General features: G+C 44.9%; 1 protein-coding gene and 1 long non-coding RNA gene across 16 annotated transcripts in view; one reads left to right on the forward strand and one right to left on the reverse strand.

The window, feature by feature from the left end:
* LOC100384745 (uncharacterized) overlaps positions 1–1,660 on the forward strand; it is a 21,386-nt gene extending 19,726 nt beyond the window's left edge. For 2 of the 4 annotated variants that reach the window (XM_008657121.4, XM_008657123.4), the window contains 2 exons: positions 698–886; positions 975–1,660. In XM_008657121.4, the coding sequence (XP_008655343.1) occupies positions 698–886; positions 975–1,034 (249 nt within the window). In that variant the 3' untranslated portion in view covers positions 1,035–1,660. Of the gene's footprint in view, positions 1–350; positions 464–697; positions 887–974 lie in introns of all 4 variants that reach the window. The other 2 variants (XR_004851810.1, NM_001362421.1) reach the window with 2 other exon arrangements.
* On the reverse strand, positions 833–13,498 carry LOC100274756 (uncharacterized). Of its 12 annotated transcripts, XR_004852288.1 has the most exons (11): positions 13,102–13,480; positions 12,817–12,921; positions 12,691–12,736; positions 12,058–12,326; positions 11,396–11,508; positions 11,058–11,193; positions 10,733–10,912; positions 10,068–10,154; positions 9,710–9,761; positions 9,344–9,600; positions 833–1,275 (listed from the first exon to the last, which is right to left on the reverse strand). It is a non-coding gene; the product is annotated as an uncharacterized lncRNA (long non-coding RNA). The 12 variants fall into 12 exon arrangements; XR_004852287.1 differs by having other exon boundaries at positions 11,058–11,508; positions 13,102–13,481; XR_002264636.3 differs by having other exon boundaries at positions 852–1,275; positions 11,058–11,292; positions 12,817–13,481.
* Positions 13,499–18,215: the final 4,717 nt, after the last annotated feature.

The following is an 18,215-nucleotide window of genomic DNA, read 5'->3' on the forward strand; positions in this document are numbered from 1 at the left end:
CTTTCGCCTGGAACACTAAAAAACACCTTGTTTAGTATATTTTCATCTATCTCCATCTTCTACAATATATCATTAAATATTGAATATAGTCTTATAGAAAGTCTTCTATTGTTCTCTCTAGTTTCAAAGAATTTGTTTGGATTCAAAAACAAAGTTGTTCTATACAGATTGGTATCCATCTGACTATCCCACCTCTTATCAACAATAGAAATTACTTCATCTGCTTGCCAAAATGCAAGAGTGACAAACAACACGTGCATTTCCTACTTCAGTGTTCTTCAATTTGCTCTCACACCATTCATTACTAACAAAGAGATTTTTCAACCCTTGTCTTTGTTTGCACATATTAGCCAATGTAAGGAAGGATGTTGCAAACAGAGTAGTTGCATGCCTCACAAGATCTCTATCATTTGTCTTGGTCCTCATCAAGTCATGAATCATTCCATATCCATAGATAAATAAGGTAGAAAACTTGTCCATTAGCATCCTACCTACCAGGGTTGAGATGGCTGGGTGGGCTCACATTTTTATACATGGGCCCGAATAAGTCGCCTGACTCAACTGCTGTGACTAGTCGAGCGACTAGTAGAGAAAGTCGAGTCGTTCAGATCGACTATCACCTCTGCACCGACTTCTCGACTAGTCGCCCGACTTTAAAACCTCGTTTCTTATTGAACTATTGGCATTTACTTTCCAGGTGGTTGAACTGGATTTCTTGTATCCCAGCGAGGGAATTCATAAAAGGTGGGACAGGGGTTACTGGATAACCGCAGCTCCTGCTACTTGTGATCAGGCTGCTTTCGTTTTAAGTGTACCAAGGAGGCGACTTACAGATGAAACCCAAGAGACACTGAGGACAATTAATTTCCCTAGTAAACATGTGAAGGTTAACAAGCCTGCAGTAGTACCTCATTCAGTATCTTATCTGCAACTGACGGCTGGTTCTGACAAAATGTACTCTTGTTTCATTGCAGGACAAATGGTCTAAGAATCTCTACCTAGCATCGGTATGCTATGGTCGTACTATATCCTAGGGATCTTTTCGAGCGGAATCCTGCCAGCACCATCTTTTGACGTAGGTAGTTCACTGTAGCAGCTCCTATGTGCGGGTATCCTGAGTCGTGTTGCGAAGGCGTCTGCTATCGTTCTTGATTATAGACTAGCATATCATGTACAACAGTACATGTTTTGTACTACCTCTGTTCTCGAATGTTTGTCGCCTGTGTTGAATGCAATTTTTGTGGAGCTGTTAGAGCAGGAGATATCCAGAGCCACCTGCCAGAAGAAAGCAGAGGAAGAAAAAAACAAAACAAATTATTAGTCGGTGTATGGATATACAGTGATATACGGCCAGAAAAAGTGGAAGAAGAGCACCCCTACAAGCATCTACGGATGACCAAATTGGCATGGCCACAAGCACGGAAGTTTATTAGGATTATTATTCATTTAGATTAAATTAGTTCCTATTTTCTAGAGTAAGTCAGTTTTATGTTTGGTCAGGGATAAACTAGAAAGTGAAGTTGTTTAGATATTTATGGAGTCGGTTCCTATTTTCTAGGGTGAGTCGGTTGTAGATGGATTATAAAGCCTTATTGTAATAATGCAGAGAGGGCAAGACCTACAGTTATCATTTCATTTAATCTAGTATCTATTATCTTCATTCCTCTTTGGTGCTTTGCCGAGAAAAGCATTCGAGTTTCTCTGCGAAAGTGAGATCAACGCCTGCTGCTCAACCAATTTCTGGTGGCAACAGACGCCTGCTGCTCAACCAATTTCTGGTAGCAACAGATTTGGCGACTCCGCTGGGGAGCGATTTGCAATTATTGCACAGAGACAAACTGCTGGCGATTGGCGTCCTTATCGCCAATCATAGTCAGGGCTATGGAGGAAAAGACAGCAAAGAAGGAGGCACCGGACAAATCTGAAGTTCATCCCTTGAACGTGATCAAGGTCACGATGGAGGACCTTACAGAGGCAGACCGGAAGGAGATTGAAGAAGAGATCGCACGAGAGATGGAGGAGAAACGGAATGAAAAGTTGGCTTGTTTTCGGAAGACCAAGAATGGCGTATTCAAACAAGCTAGCGGAGCAGGCACTTCCAGCAAGAAGGTAAGTCCGTTTGTCACTTGTGAAGAATTGGCTCACATGATCGATACTGCTGTAGCTAGCAAATATGGGACTGACGTCACAGAGATAACACACATGATTTCTGAGGGAGTGCGTAATTCTTTTGACACGTTTAGATCTGAATTTAGACAAGATATGAATAATAATATGCCTAGACAGATTCGATCTATAGTTCAACAGGTTCAAGGAGAATTGCAGGGGAAGCGTGTAGAAAATCTTTCATATGCGCCTAGTTGTAACGGAGCAGCTGCGCATAATAATGTAAACCAAACTGTTAATGAGAGGGGCGAGGATTCAGTAATGAACTTTAATCTACAGCAGCCATATTATCAGAGTATGGCATATGGGCCACCTATTCCGCCTATAGGGAACAGGAGCCCACAAGGATTTGTTCCAAATGATTACAAGAATGGGGGGCAGGGAGTACTGCTATCAGCATCGGGAATCACACATGCAGCATGTGAGGGTGAGAGATCTGAGGGTGTTAGAGAGCAAGTGGCAAAGACTCTCAGGGAATTTGGTTTTGAGCCTAAAGGGCATACTAGGTCCTATAGGAAGCCCTATCCTGAATTTTTTGATACTGTGCCATATCCTCGAGGTTTTAGAATTCCGGACTTTGTGAAATTTTCTGGGGACGATTCAAAAACTACCTATGAACATGTAGGACAGTACTTAGCGCAGGTAAGTGAAATTGGTATAACAGATGCCCACAAGGTGAAATTATTTCCTTTATCATTATCTAGTACTGCTTTCAATTGGTTTACATCTTTAGCACCAAATTCAGTTACTACGTGGGCATGTTTAGAGCAGAAATTTCATGATTATTTTTATTGTGGTGATACTGAACTCAGGCTATCACATCTTACCATGGTTAGGCAGAAATATAATGAAACTGTTTCTGAATACATTAGAAGGTTTAGAGAAACAAGAAACAAATGTTATAGCTTAACTTTAGGGGAAAAGGATCTGGCCGATTTAGCTTTCGCAGGATTATCATCCTATCTGAGGGAGAAATTAGAGGGGCAAGATTTTACTGACATAAACCAAGTCATGCAGCGTGCTATCACCCATGAAAGTCGTGCTAGGGACAATAAACAGTATAGCCGATTTAGAGATACGAATGGCAGGGAGAAAGAGAAACAGGGGGTTAACATGTTGGAGCCCAATAATGACAGTGATGAAGAGACAGATGTATGTGTGGCTGAATGGGTAGATGCGCCAAAGGGTAGGCCCATGACGTGTGCTTTTTTAAAGCCAAGTCCAGGGAAAAGGGAAGAAATGAAATATACATTTGATGTGTCCAAGTGTGATAAATTGTTTGACATCTTATTACAGAATAACATCATTAGATTAAGGGAGGGGCATGTGATTCCACCACCTGAGCAATTGGCTAAGAAAGATTATTGTAAATGGCATAATTCATTTTCTCATTCTACTAACGAGTGTAATTATTTTCGTCGTCAGATACAATCGGCCCTAGCTGATGGACGATTGACATTTGGAGAAGCTAGCAAGATGAAGCTTGATAAAGATCCGTTCCCTATCAATGTAATTGATTTCGAGGGCAAAAGAGTGTTAGTTCGGACAGATCAGGCCGAAACTACTAAAGACAAGAATGTGGTTATCTCTGATGATCTTAAACTCAAGATGATAAAACCGAAGAGTCCAGAAGTCGGTGTGTGGAAAATAAACGAGAGAAAAAGGGTTCAGTCTGTCTTTAAACCAACTTCTGAATTTTTGATCAATAAATATACTTCACAATGGAAAAGAAATGAGTTCCAACATCCTAGAGGTTCCAAGAGACCCAGGACTCCAGAATGGGCACAAGGCAAATTCTTTGGACAGAGGGGAGGGTCGTTGAACTGGAGAAGCAGGGAAGACTGTGCGCATGCAGAAAGCCAATATTTGTTCTCACAACGTGAATTCCCGAAGCGGCCATATTTGGAGATAGAGCGAAGGCATGGAGTTGGAGTGTGGAGCAGGCTAGGGAGAAGTGTGGGGAGTCGGCCCAAGGCTGTTGCTATATCAAAAGGCCCCGAGGAGTTGCGCTCGCAGATTCAAAAGAAATGGGCTTCTCACAACCCAGCAGATGCCAGGGGGCTACATATGGGAAAAAAAACAGAAGAAGGGGGTGTTATTGTTGATGGGCGAGATGAGCCACTGAGCAAAAGATGCTCAAAAATCATAGTGGGAACAATGGAGTGCGACATATTAAATGCTGCAGAAGGTCCCCAGGCAGATATGGCTAAGCAGAATGGTCATGTGGCTGTCACAAAGAACAGTGAAAAAGTGGTAGCCAAGCCAAATATAGGACAGGGACACATAGCTGCTGCTGGGACAAACAGATTACAGGAGAGTAGGCTGCAAAGTGGTGGAGGTCAAGGGATGAGAAGCAAGCGTATGAAGCTTGATGTAGTTGCTACACTACAAATGAGTAATTCTGCTAGCTGGGATAGGAAACACAGGGCTGAAATGATTGCAAATCAGCACGTAGTCGGTCCTGGAGTTGTGATGGATGGTCACTGTAGAGGAGAGCATCACACGTGGGCCGAACTACCAGGTTGCAGTAATAAGCGGACAGCAAGAGGGCTGGTTAGAGAATGGATTGATGAAGGAGAAAAAAATGTGTTGATTGGTGTCGCCCAGAATGCAGGTCCTGTTAGTCAAGCTTCAGCTGGTGGTGTACTGGACGCGAGGGGCAGAAAAAATCATGGTTCAGTTGCGCCCGGTACAAAACCAGCACCGAGATGGTGTCCACCTGGGTTAAGCCGTACGCAAAAGCGTCGTGTCCAGCGGTTGAGGACTATGGAAATGACAGAAAAGATGAAAGAGGAGGAGCGTGACAGGTGGTTTAACGAGGATAGGCCAATGGTTATCCCTAAGAAAACGTGGAGGGAGAAACGATTGGCCAGGGAGGAAAAAGATGATAATAGCAGCAGTGGTTCCGATAAAGAAGAAAGCGCTGAAGCACAAGGGGACATGGATATAAACATGGTGTTTGTTTTACCTACTGAGTTCAGAGCAGGAGAGGGAGATGAGACTGAGCTAACATTGGGGGCTGAGCGTGCTGTGTTTGAAAAAACAAATGAGCAGGGATCTCATCTAAAACCATTATATGTTCGTGGTCACATTGATGGGAAGCCAATGGGGGGCATGCTGGTTGATGGGGGAGCAGGTGTAAATGTAATGCCGCTATCCGTGTTTTCTAAGTTAGGATACAAAGAGAGTGAGCTAATTAAGACGAATATGAATCTAAGTGGGTTTTCAGGGGAGCCATCACAAGCAAAAGGAATTATGTCTGTTGAACTCACGGTGGGCAGCAAAACTATCCCGGCGGCCTTCTTTGTGGTGGATGTGAAAGGAAGGTATAATGTTTTGCTAGGGCGAGATTGGATACATGCTAATGGTTGTGTGCCATCTACTTTGCATCAGTTTTTGGTTCAATGGGTAGGTGATCAGGTGGAGGTGATTGAAGCAGACACCGCTATGTGTATCGCACTGATGGAAACGCCAATGGAATGGCAGCATGGTAATATGCAGTGTTTGACAGGAAGAGATTTGTCAGGATATGATTTTATCAGTGTAGAGCGAGATAGTTTTGTGCCTATTCATGTAAAGTCGGCTGACATAGCACGGCTCAATGACTCAGCATTATAAATGAATGAACACGATAGTTTAAAATGGTTGCAGGAGAGGACAGATGAATATCGTTTAAACAAAAACGATATGGGAGAGGTGGTGGATGATTTTGATGATCTTGGAAAGTTAGGACAGGGGTTCTCATCTGTTGATGAACTAGAGGAAGTGGACATTGGAGACGGAAAGGTGCCAAGACCAACATTTGTAAGTGCTAAATTAATGGCCGATCAAAGGCAAAAGGTATGTGATTTACTTAGAGAATTTAGAGACTGTTTTGCATGGGATTATACTGAGATGCCAGGGCTGAATAGGGAGTTGGTTGAGCATAGGCTACCAATTAAGCATGGGTTTAGGCCACATAAGCAGCCACCTAGACGATTTAACCACGATATCCATGACAGAGTTAAGGAAGAAGTTGATAGGCTGTTGAAAGCAAATTTCATAAGGCCATGCAGGTATGCGGAGTGGGTCTCCAATATAGTGCCAGTTGAGAAGAAGAACACGAGGAAGATCAGGATTTGTGTGGATTTTAGAGATTTGAACAGAGCCACCCCGAAAGATGAATACCCAATGCCTATAGCCGATGAACTTGTTAATCAGGCTTCAGGGAATAAAATCATTAGTTTTTTGGACGGTAATGCAGGGTATAACCAGATTTTTATGGCCGAAGAGGATGTATCTAAGACAGCCTTTCGTTGCCCTGGTTTTGTGGGGTTGTTTGAATGGGTTGTGATGACATTTGGATTAAAGAATGCTGGTGCAACATATCAACGGGCCATGAACCTTATTTTTCATGATCTTTTGGGCATTGTGTTAGAAATCTACATTGATGATGTTGTGGTGAAATCGGCTGCTTTCAGTGACCATTTAGCCGATTTACGGTTGGCATTGGGGAGAATGCGAAAGTATGGTTTAAAGATGAATCCCCTCAAATGCGCATTCGGAGTGTCGGCTGGTAAGTTTTTAGGCTTTATGGTGCATGAGCACGGGATTGAGATTGATCCAAAAAAGGTGGAAGCAATTGATAAATTGGGAGAGCCGACATGCAAAAGAGACGTTCAAAGGTTATTAGGAAAGATTAATTACTTGAGGCGATTTATATCCAATTTGGCCGGCAAAATTGAGTCATTCGTACCTCTTATTCGGCTTAAACATGAATCTGACTTTAAGTGGGGAGCTGAACAGAGGGAGGCATTCGCTGTTATTAAGGGATATTTGGCAAAGCCGCCAGTGCTTAAAGCATCCAAGGCGGGAGTGCCTTTCAAATTATATATTGCAGCACAAGAGAAGGTAATCGGCGCTGTTTTAATACAAGAACATGGTGGGAAAGAGAGTGTGGTGGCCTATTTAAGTCGTCGTCTGCTGGACAGCGAGAGCAGGTACGTGTACATTGAAAAACTCTGCTTATCTTTGTATTTTGCATGCACCAAGTTTCGACATTATTTACTCTCAAGTACTTGTACTGTAGTATGTCAAACAGATGTGGTTAAATATATGTTGCAAAAGCCGATTCTTAGTGGTCGAGTGGGAAAGTGGGCATATGCTTTGATAGAGTACGATCTAATTTATGAGTCTTTATCTTCTATGAAAGGGCAAGTTATAGCTGATTTTATAACTGATCATAGGGTTGATGTAGAGCAGGAAATCTCATATCTTGATATTCGTCCTTGGCAATTATTTTTTGATGGTTCTGTGTGCAAAGAAGGGCAGGGAATCAGCTATGTTTTAGTGTCACCAAATGGTTTATTGCATGAAACATCAATTAAGATTGAATATTGTTGCACTAACAATCAGATTGAGTATGAGGCTTTGTTGTTTGGGTTGATGCATTTAGATGGTATGGGAGTAAAAGATATAGACGTGTTTGGGGATTCGTTGCTTGTGGTACAACAGGTGAGAGGGGAATTTCAGTGTTTAGATGGTATGCTGCGTAATTATTTAGACAGATGTCTAGATATTATTAAAAAAATGGATACTTTCACTATTGTGCATATATCTAGAGATAAGAATGGTAGAGCTAATTTTTTGGCACAGCAAGCATCGGGATATAACATAGAGAGAGGGCAGTTCTTTATCCAGAAAGAGCCAATATTTGCAGGCATCAATAGTATAGAAAGGAGTAACTCAGGCCATAAAAAATTCGAGGTCGAGCAGCAAGATGGGATGGATAATGCTGATTGGAGAAAACCATTAATCGAATGTCTGCAAAACCCCAGCAATACCAAAGATAGAAATGTTCGGAGGCAAGTTTTGAAATATACTTTAATGGAGGGTGAGTTGTATCGACGAACGATAGATGGTTTGCTGCTGAAATGTTTAGATGAGGAGGAGTCAAAAGTAGCTATGGGTGAGGTCCATGAGGGTATGTGTGGCACTCATCAGTCAGCCCATAAAATGAGGTGGATGCTAAAACGGGCAGGGTTTTATTGGCCGACCATGATGGAGGATTGTTTTAGATATTTCAAAGGGTGTGAGGCATGTCAAAAGTTTGGGGATATTCAGTCAGCGCCAGCTAGCACATTGCATCCTATTATAAAACCGTGGCCATTTAGAGGGTGGGGTTTAGATTTTATTGGTGAAATTCATCCATGCTCATCTAGAAGGCATCGGTTCGTGTTGGTGGCTACTGATTATTTTACTAAATGGACTGAAGCTGTGCCTTTAAAAAATATGACGCATAAGGAATTAATTAGTTTTGTATTAGAGCATATTGTATACAGATTTGGCATTCCACAAACATTAACAACAGATCAAGGAGCTGCTTTTATGTCTCACCAATTTAAAGATTTTGCCAAATCTTTGCGGATCAAGTTATTGAATTCGTCGCCGTATTATGCGCAAGCTAATGGGCAGGCCGAATCTAGCAACAAGGTGTTGATCAGGTTGATAAAGAAGAAGATTACAGAACAGCCGAAGAGGTGGCATGAAGTGTTGCCAGAGGCGTTATGGGCTCATCGGGTATCTCGACATGGAGCAACTAAAGTAACACCATTTGAATTGGTTTATGGACAAGAGGCGGTGCTTCCTATTGAGGTGAATTTACAGGCTTGCAGAGTAGCTTGTCAGAATTCGTTATCGACTGAGGTATATGGTGAGCTAATGCTAGACAAAATTGATGGGAATAATGAAAGTCGATTAACAGCTTTAAGGGAAATAGAGAAGGAAAAGCTGAGAGTAGCGAAAGCTTATAATAAAAAGGTGAAGGAGAAATCGTTTCAGATTGGAGAATTGGTATGGAAAACGATTTTACCCGTGGGAGTCAAAAATAATAAATTCGGCAAATGGTCGCCGAATTGGGAAGGACCATTCAAAGTTGTAGGTATTGTGCACGGAAATGCATATTTCGTTGAGGATTTGCAAGGAAAGAAATTACCCAAAGCACTCAACGGTAAGTATTTGAAAAAGTATTATCCTAGCGTGTGGCAGGGGGCGTGCTAAGATTTGAAACTAGTAGCGGAGTTAGAGTCTCCTTATAGTTGGAGCCAGGTATAATCTAATAATTCTTATACTGGCTGAGGTGAGCAGGCCGTATGAGCACATAATAACACATGTAGAATCGATTTGGGGAAGGATGTACCTTTCGGTGAGTGCTCTGCGGATGGAGGTCGATTGCTGGCAGCTGATGACCGGTTGGAGGAGTTCCGAGCTCGAGCGCTTGGAGATTTGAGCTGGCGGAGCGATGTCCGAGGACGCCGCGCACAGCCGTCATCGCGCTGGGTCGATCTGGCCTAGTCGCGCTGGCCGCAGCACCGGAGGTAGCCACGACGCTCCCGAAATGATGACCAGCCCGTAGGGAAAGCCCGGTCGCCACAGCACACCCAATTTCTTGGAACCCTAGCAGTGGCCGATGGATGCAAATATGTTAGTCAGAGGCAGCTTCGATGCGCTGGAGAACAATACGCTGAACGGCTGGAGAACGAAAAAGGTAAAGGGCTGGACGTACATGTTGTTTGGGCTGATTTCAGTACAGGAGATGGGCCCAAGATTGATATTGGCTGAAAACATGGCCGATAGGTGTCATCGTCTTAAAAAAAGGAAAGTATTATATATACTAGTGGCTTGCGCGCGCCCATGCGCGCGTAGTGCCATGTATTTTTGTATATAATTTTGCAATGTATTAATTCAATTCATAATTCACATGAAATACAAATAAAAGGCGTGTTGCATTTCTTAGGTAAATGTGCAAGCTAATACCATTTACGTGTCATAGAAACAACATTCATAGTTTCGTAGCCTTCAGTATAGTTCTTGGTGCAAGTAAGATAAACACATAAATTACTAAAGCTGACGGATAAGGTTACCATCTGTATTTTTTTCTCTGAAATTTGGTTTTTGATTTAAAGCTGGTACCCTCTGATAGAGCAAGACGTTCTCTGTATCAAGTATTCCTACAAGGCAAGTATAAAATATTTAAGCATTTTGACACTGGTAAAATAGCAAAGCTAAAAACAAATTTGTTACTCCTATAACACTCAAATTATATACTTAAGATATGTTTGGATCCAGATCGATAATGAGAATGTACCAAGCTATTAAAATTTAGCTCTCTGGATATAAATAGGTCTACCATAATAGATGGGAGTAAACTTTAGATTGTTTTCAAATCCCCATTATCTTATTATGTACATGAATCTAGATAATATCAACTAATGGGAGCTAAGAGCAACTCTATTGTCCTCCACCTATTAACCAATTAATTAGTTGCGGATCTGAACACCACCTTGTACTCTCCACTCTGCTAGCCATTAGTAAGCAAATATCAGCTAAATAATGATAATATGTACTAGATCCAATATATCCTAAGAAAGGTCAGGATAACCAAATAGGTATATGTGGTAATCCACATGCAATCAACTTCGAATAAATAGCTTATCAACATTGGGTGATGGTCATGGCATCAAGTGAAAAATGGAGGCTACTAAATGTCAGTTATTTATAGAATCAACATAGTCCAAAGCTTACTTACCTTGGTCATAAAGTAACCAAATAATGTAGGATGCATGTTAAATATTTCTGCAGTGCAACCGAGAGCAACCTCAGTGCATAAAAAAGCCTTGTCTTCACCCGAGGTAAGTAAGACAAAACCTTAATTGACTGGATCCCAGCCTGATGTGCCTTTGATTAGCCAAATCTCTTCGTGGACCAACTGCACGTACATAAACCATGAGGGAAATATGTTGACTACAATGAGATAGTAACAAACTTACAGGAAACCATGTAAGCAGGTAAAGAATTGTAGGTAGAATAGAAAGGAAATACCTTGGATAAAAAAGTGGCAGAATGATTTGTACCTTTTAGAGTTTTAACTAAATCCGGATCAAAGTGGCCACAATGCGAAGTGACACGCCGTTGAGAGGGTGTGGCCGCACCTAATAAATTTTTTCTTTTCTGGCGCACACCATTATAACAATGTATTTACTATGGTACCTGTTGATAATTATCTTTGCTGGTTTAGCAATTCTCTATGCACATGGCGTGCTTCGACACGAGGTATGCTCAAAGGGGCATAGCACACATTAGTATGATCTTCATGACAAATTTCATGAACAAATCACAAGGTAGACATCTAGTAAGATATTCATCCTTTTTTGTTGCTTGTTCTGAATTAAGTTGGTGCGAGATCACTTACTTAGCTTTCTTTTCCTATTTGGGCTAACATGCTCCATTTGTAACTTGACTTCATAACACCGTGTTTCGTGTAAACAGGTTTTGATAGTGCCATATGCAGTCTGAGTCATGAACCTGCATTTTTTAGAGTTTATAGATGAGTTGTATGTTGCAACATATCTAGATACAAGCCTGTAGCATTAATTGCTTATGTTTGTTTAGCAACAGTCTTCTAGGAATAGAAGGCAAATAGGGTTTTTTTGGAAAATCCATAGAAGCTGGACTGTTTGTTATCAACTATATAAAGCAGCATATGGAAAAGGAATGTGGAGAGTTAACTGTAAACAATACTGTTATTGTAGTTTTGACAAAGGAAAATTTGTGGTAGAAAGTAGAACAAGCGCAGATCTGCAATGTAATTAAACAGAGAAGGTGGTTGAAATACATAAATCTGAAGATCTATAAAGTAGGCACGTGGCAGTAAATAACATATAAAGGTGAGCATCTAAATCTTGAGGCTATTCATGTGAGAGATTAATATGAGAGATACAAGAGGTATATTTGATAGATGAAAAAAGCACACAGTTTGCTCGTAGGTTTAAAAAATCATCAAACATTGAAGAAAAGTAAAGGAATGTAAATAGTACCATAACATAGCAAGAAAGGAGCTGCTGTTAAGTTCACCTTGATGCACTAATTCAGCGTGCTGGAGCCCAGACCAGAGGTACTCGCGCGGGGAGGAGGGTGGCGGAGGCGCCACGTCGAGAAGAGAAGCTGCTGATCGAGTACTTCGACATTACGCAGGCGGCCTGCTCCTCGCTCCTCGGAACGAGGGGGTGAGAGTCGTATTCCACACGCTATCGAGACCGCAATGAATGCCATTGATTCACGATCGGGCGGCTTGGAGAATTTCTGCCGACGTGGATAACGCCTTCATCGTCGTTTTGAACCGGCTTTCAAATATTAAATTTTCAGAAAAGATTAGTATTGCAGAGAAAAGATAATAATACTCTTCATCAGTACTCAGTCAACATTTATTCGTCAACTGCAGTCCACATACAGATCAGTGATGGTTCGAATAGCATGTTACAATATTTACTGCACGCATCTAACTAACCACGAAAACTCAACAATGGATTAAGAAGGGGTGCAGATAATGCATTAAAAGAGGGTGTCGTAAATGCGAGGAGGTTTTGAGAGAAATAAAATGGCTTGGTAGACCATTTAACCTCTTAGAAACCGATATAAGTTGATTTATTTGTTGACAAATTCATGATGTAGTAATTTAACTCAGATAGAGAGTACTGTTGTGAGTACCTATTCTAGGCTCGGATGACTTTGCAGCTATCTCTCCAATATGGCACTGCAGACATATAAAGTTTGTTGTTTTGGTACTATATCGCTGATGATGACTTTCTTTATGATTAAGCTCGACGAACTGACCTTCTTGTCCCTGCGCTGCCTCGTGGGCTCGTGTTCTTCAGCTCCTCCATAGCTGACGAACAGAGAACAAATCTCAGACTCCTCTTCGATACTCCATGCGTCCAACTGTCCAAAAGTTTGGTCCAATCCAACAAAAAACAAGCAGATGACACAGAATCGCAAGCATAGTATAGGAATCAAATTTAATGATACCGTGAGACTGATGAACCAATTTTCATCATCAATTAGTTAGACGGAGGCGGAGCCATGGAATTGAAATGGAGGAGCACAGGAAGAGAGGAGTACGGTCCAGTACGACAGCGTCTGCTCGGCGGCCGCGTCGAACGTCCGTCTCCCCCAGTACAGGTCACACCCTACGCCATCCACGACCGCAAGATCTTTGATATTGGTGCCGGTCGGGCCTGCGCGGCCACCACGGCGGGGGGAGTTAGGGTTCTTTATTTCTCAGCCGAGGATGTGGCGGAGGCGGTGGAGCGAGCGGAGAAGCCTGCGAGCAGCGGCAAGGCAGTGAGCGTTGGCGAGGAGCGAGCGAGACGACGATGTAGTGGCAAGCCGAAGGAGCGGTAGAGCGAGCGGCATCATGAGAGAAGACGCGGTGGCGGGTGATGCGAGGAGGGCGAGGGTGTACAGCACAGCGCGACGCCGGTGATCTATGTGAGTGAAAAGGCGAGAGCGAAGGGTCTGGATGGAGCTGCTTCAGCGCGGTCCGTGACTGTTGGCAGCAGATCGAGCGGTTGAGAATAATTGTGATGACGTGGACACCTTGAGAGCAGCCGTTTTGAACCGGCTTTCATATATAGGAAATATATATCACAAAGCCGATTTAATATGGAATCGTTGCTAAGTTGTGTTTTTCGACACACTATGTTCATTCGAAAAACAGGGGGGCATGTGTTGAATGCAATTTTTGTGGAGCTGTTAGAGCAGGAGATATCCAGAGCCACCTGCCAGAAGAAAGCAGAGGAAGAAAAAAACAAAACAAATTATTAGTCGGTGTATGGATATACAGTGATATACGGCCAGAAAAAGTGGAAGAAGAGCACCCGTACAAGCATCTACGGATGACCAAATTGGCATGGCCACAAGCACGGAAGTTTATTAGGATTATTATTCATTTAGATTAAATTAGTTCCTATTTTCTAGAGTAAGTCAGTTTTATGTTTGGTCAGGGATAAACTAGAAAGTGAAGTTGTTTAGATATTTATGGAGTCGGTTCCTATTTTCTAGGGTGAGTCGGTTGTAGATGGATTATAAAGCCTTATTGTAATAATGCAGAGAGGGCAAGACCTACAGTTATCATTTCATTTAATCTAGTATCTATTATCTTCATTCCTCTTTGGTGCTTTGCCGAGAAAAGCATTCGAGTTTCTCTGCGAAAGTGAGATCAACGCCTGCTGCTCAACCAATTTCTGGTGGCAACAGACGCCTGCTGCTCAACCAATTTCTGGTAGCAACAGCCTGCTAGTTCATTTTTGAACTAGACGACAGGCAAATAAAAAAGAACGGATGGAGTAGTTAGTATTAATCGTGAATCTAGTGGACATTGGCAGTGTCAGGCTTTTGCCAGATGTGTACACCAGATCAGTATAACCGAACTCCAGCCTAGCTGTGTCCGGGCCTCAGAAGGACCCTGCCTGACTGTTAATCTATTAATCAGGAGGAATAGTTAGCATGTTCTCGTCTTCTTGTGCTGGACGATTACATATTTCTAATTACTAGTACTACGATTCCGTCCAGGTTAAAAAAAACTAGTGCGGTTTCACACTCTGGTAAGAGTAGTCATTTTAAATTTGGTATGTTTTTACGTGTGTTGGGGAGTGGGTGGGGTTGAGAGTAAGGAATTACATGCAAGAAGCTGGGTCTTCATGCACTACTACAGAAAAAAGGGACCTTAGAACCCCGGATTCAGTTCCTTTTTTTATATGGATCTCTAACCTGCTTAAAGTACCGTCTAGCACTGCAGCTGTTGAATTGTTTCACCATCAGATTTTCATAATTATGTCTCAGCAGATTCAGGTTCTGACTATTGAATTGTTTCACCATCAGGTTTTCATAATTGTCTCAGCAGATGCAGGTTCAAACTAGAGATGACAATGAGTAAATACTCATGGGCTATTACTGTCCTATACCGATAAAAAAACCCATCAGATCACCCATATTCACTGGTGGGTATAGATTTACTCTGATACTCATACCTATGTGGATATGGGTCATCCGTCGGGTCTCCCGTACCCACAAAGACTAGACATATATCATACGTGGTAAGTATCATTCAACAAATATATTAAGTTTAAAAAATAGCTACTAAACATCAAATTTAAATAAATCATGTGCCATAATTAAATATCACACCATTTGATTTCTAACATTATAGACATACGATACTGTAATTAAGATTCTGTAGAAACAATAACTAATTACATAGTTGCACAAATATGCTTAGAGATTATATAGCTAGTGTTCCATTTGTTTTGGCAAGGCCAAATGCTCAATTTTATGTTTTTTTCTCAAATTTATACTGAATATTTTATACCCAAGGTTTAACGGGCATGTATGAGGTTCTAATACCCGTTTAACCATTGGGTTTAGGTTTTAGGTCAATAAGAGACCCGTCATATACAAACCTTAATGGAGAAAATACCCATCGGTTATCGGGTCATAGTTATCCATTGCTATCTCTAGTTCAGAGTTGCGGAGTGTCGGGGACCATAATCAGGGGTACCCCAAGACTCCTAAACTCGGCTGGTAACCGCCATCAGCACAAGCTGCAAAGGCCTGATGGGCGCAATACAGGTCAAAGCTCCGTCCACTCAAGGGACACCATCTCGCCTCGCCCGAGCCCAGCCTCGGGCAGGAACAGTAGACCCAGGCGGATTCACGCCTCGCTCGAGGACCTCCTCAAGTAGCGGGCGCACCTTCGACTCGCTCGAGGCTCAGCTCGGGCAGGCTTCGCAGTGAAGCAACCTTGGCCAGATCGCCTCGCCAACCGACCGTATCGCAGGAGCATTCAATGCAAGGATCGCCTGACACCTTATCCTGACGCGCGTTCCTCAGTCGGCAGGGCCGAAGTGACCACAGTCACTTCGCCCCTCCACTGACTGACTTGACAGGAAAACAGCGTCGCCTGCCCTGCTCCGACTGCTGTGCCACCCGCCAGGGTGAGGCTAACAGCAGCCAAGTCCAGCCTCAGGCGCCATAGGAAGCTCTGCCTCGCCCGACCCCAGGGCTCGGACTCAGCCTCGACCTCGGAAGACGGTCTCCGCCTCGCTCGACCCTAGGGCTCGGACTCAGCCTCGACCTCGGAAGACGGTCTCCGCCTCGCCCGACCCCAGGGCTCGGACTCAGCCTCGAACTCGGAAGACGGTCTCCGCCTCGCCCGACCCCAGGGCTCGGACTCAGCCTCGACCTCGGAGGAGTCACCGCCTCGCCCGACCTTAGGCTCGGACCGACCACGTTACAGGGGGGCACATCATTACCCTACCCCTAGCTAGCTCAGGCTACGGGGAACAAGACCGGTGTCCCATCTGGCTCACCCCGGTAAACAAGTAATGATGGCACCCCGCGTGCTCCCATGACGACGACGGTTCTCAGCCCCCTACGGAAGCAAGGAAACGTCAGCAAGGACCCGACAGCTCCGACAGCTGTGCTTCTACAGGGCTCAAGCGCTCCTCCGACGGTCACGACATCACATGAACAGGGCACTAACACCTCTCGGACAGCCACAGCGACATGTACATAGGGCTCTGGCTCCTCTCTGCCGGACACGTTAGCACGTTGCTACACCCCCATTGTACACCTGGACCCTCTCCTTACATCTATAAAAGGAAGGTCCAGGGCCCTCGTACGGGAAGGTGGCCGCGCGGGAGGACGGGCTGATGAGCAGGCTCTTTCCCTCTCTCGCGAACGCTTGTAACCTCCTACTGCAAGCGCATCCGCTCTGGGCGCAGGACAACACGAGCCGCGGTTCCCTTTTTTCCCCCTTGTGTCCCGTCTCGTGCCGACCCATACGGGCTGGGACACGCAGCGATAATTTACTCGTCGGTCCAGGGACCCCCCGGGGTTGAAACGCCGACAGTTGGTGCGCCAGGTAGGGGCCTGCTGCGTGTTGACGAACAGCTTCCCGTCAAGCTCCAGATGGGTAGTCTCCAGCAACCTCTCCAGCCCGGGAAGCTGCTCCGTTTCGGGAGTCTCGAGTTCATGTCCCTCGACGGCAGCTACGACTTGGTACTCCTTCCTTCGCCGCGCGACAACGACAATGACGGCCGTCAGCCCGCCCGCCAACGGCGGAATCGACGACGTCTTCCCCCCATGGCGGAAGAGCGGCATCCGAGTTTGTCCCGTCACCTTCCCCACCGCAGGAGGAGGAGGCGGGGCAACCATGGCCAAGCAGGAGGCGGCACCTCGTTGGCTGTCGAGCGAGTCGACGACGCTGGCGCCCCAGCGGGGGACACGTCGGGCGTTGACCTCGCGTCTGAGATGAAGACGAGCGTCGTTTCCCCGCAACACACCAACCCCAAGCGGACGGATGACGCCAGCACGCTCGCGAAGGACTTGCTGGGCGTTAGCCTCGTACCTGAGATAACGGTGCAGTTCGTCCCCGACGCGACTTCGTCACCATCCGTCGATCAAGAGGTACCATCCGTTTTTCACCCTGTGCCTTTTAGATTCAGCTTCGACCCACCAAGCGACCCCGCTTTGGTGAACGCTTTCATAAAGGCATATCCTAACCTTCTGGGTGTACCATATGTGGTCAACCTGGGACCGACTGACGGTCGTCTCAACCTACGGGCCCCCGGGTTCCGAGGAAGATGACGAGCCCGACTCTGGTTGGGATTTCTCCGGGCTCGGTAACCCCAGTGCCATGCGAGACTTCATGACCGCATGTGACTACTGCCTCTCCGATTACTCCGATGGTGGCCACAGCCTTGACGACGAGGACTGTGGCCCAAGTCGCGAATGTTTCCACGTCGATCTAGGGGGTCTCGACGAAGGCAACCACCTTGGTATGCCGGAGGACGGCGATCCCCCTTGGCCTGCGCCTCGCGTTGGCATCCTTCGGGAGCTAGCTTCCAGTCCCTGCGGGGGGTCAGGACACACAGCTCGAGCAAATCCGCGAGATGCAGGCCAGGCTCGACGAGGAAGTAGGACAACTTGTGCAGCTCCGGCAGAACATCGGGCAGGAGTGGGCAGGCCGAGCGCCAGTCGGAGAAGCGCGTCATCTGGCCCAAGACGTCCAGCACCGCATCGCTGACGATGCCAGGGCAAGGCTGCCTCCAGCTTCCAGCGGGGTCGGCCAGAACCTGGTTGCAGCAGCAATACTACTCTGAGCGATGCCGGAGCCATCCACCACCGAGGGGCGGCGTATCCAGGGAGAACTCAAGAATCTCCTAGAGGATGCC

Source organism: Zea mays, chromosome 8 (assembly GCF_902167145.1).
Source record: "Zea mays cultivar B73 chromosome 8, Zm-B73-REFERENCE-NAM-5.0, whole genome shotgun sequence".
Classification (NCBI taxonomy): domain Eukaryota; kingdom Viridiplantae; phylum Streptophyta; class Magnoliopsida; order Poales; family Poaceae; genus Zea; species Zea mays.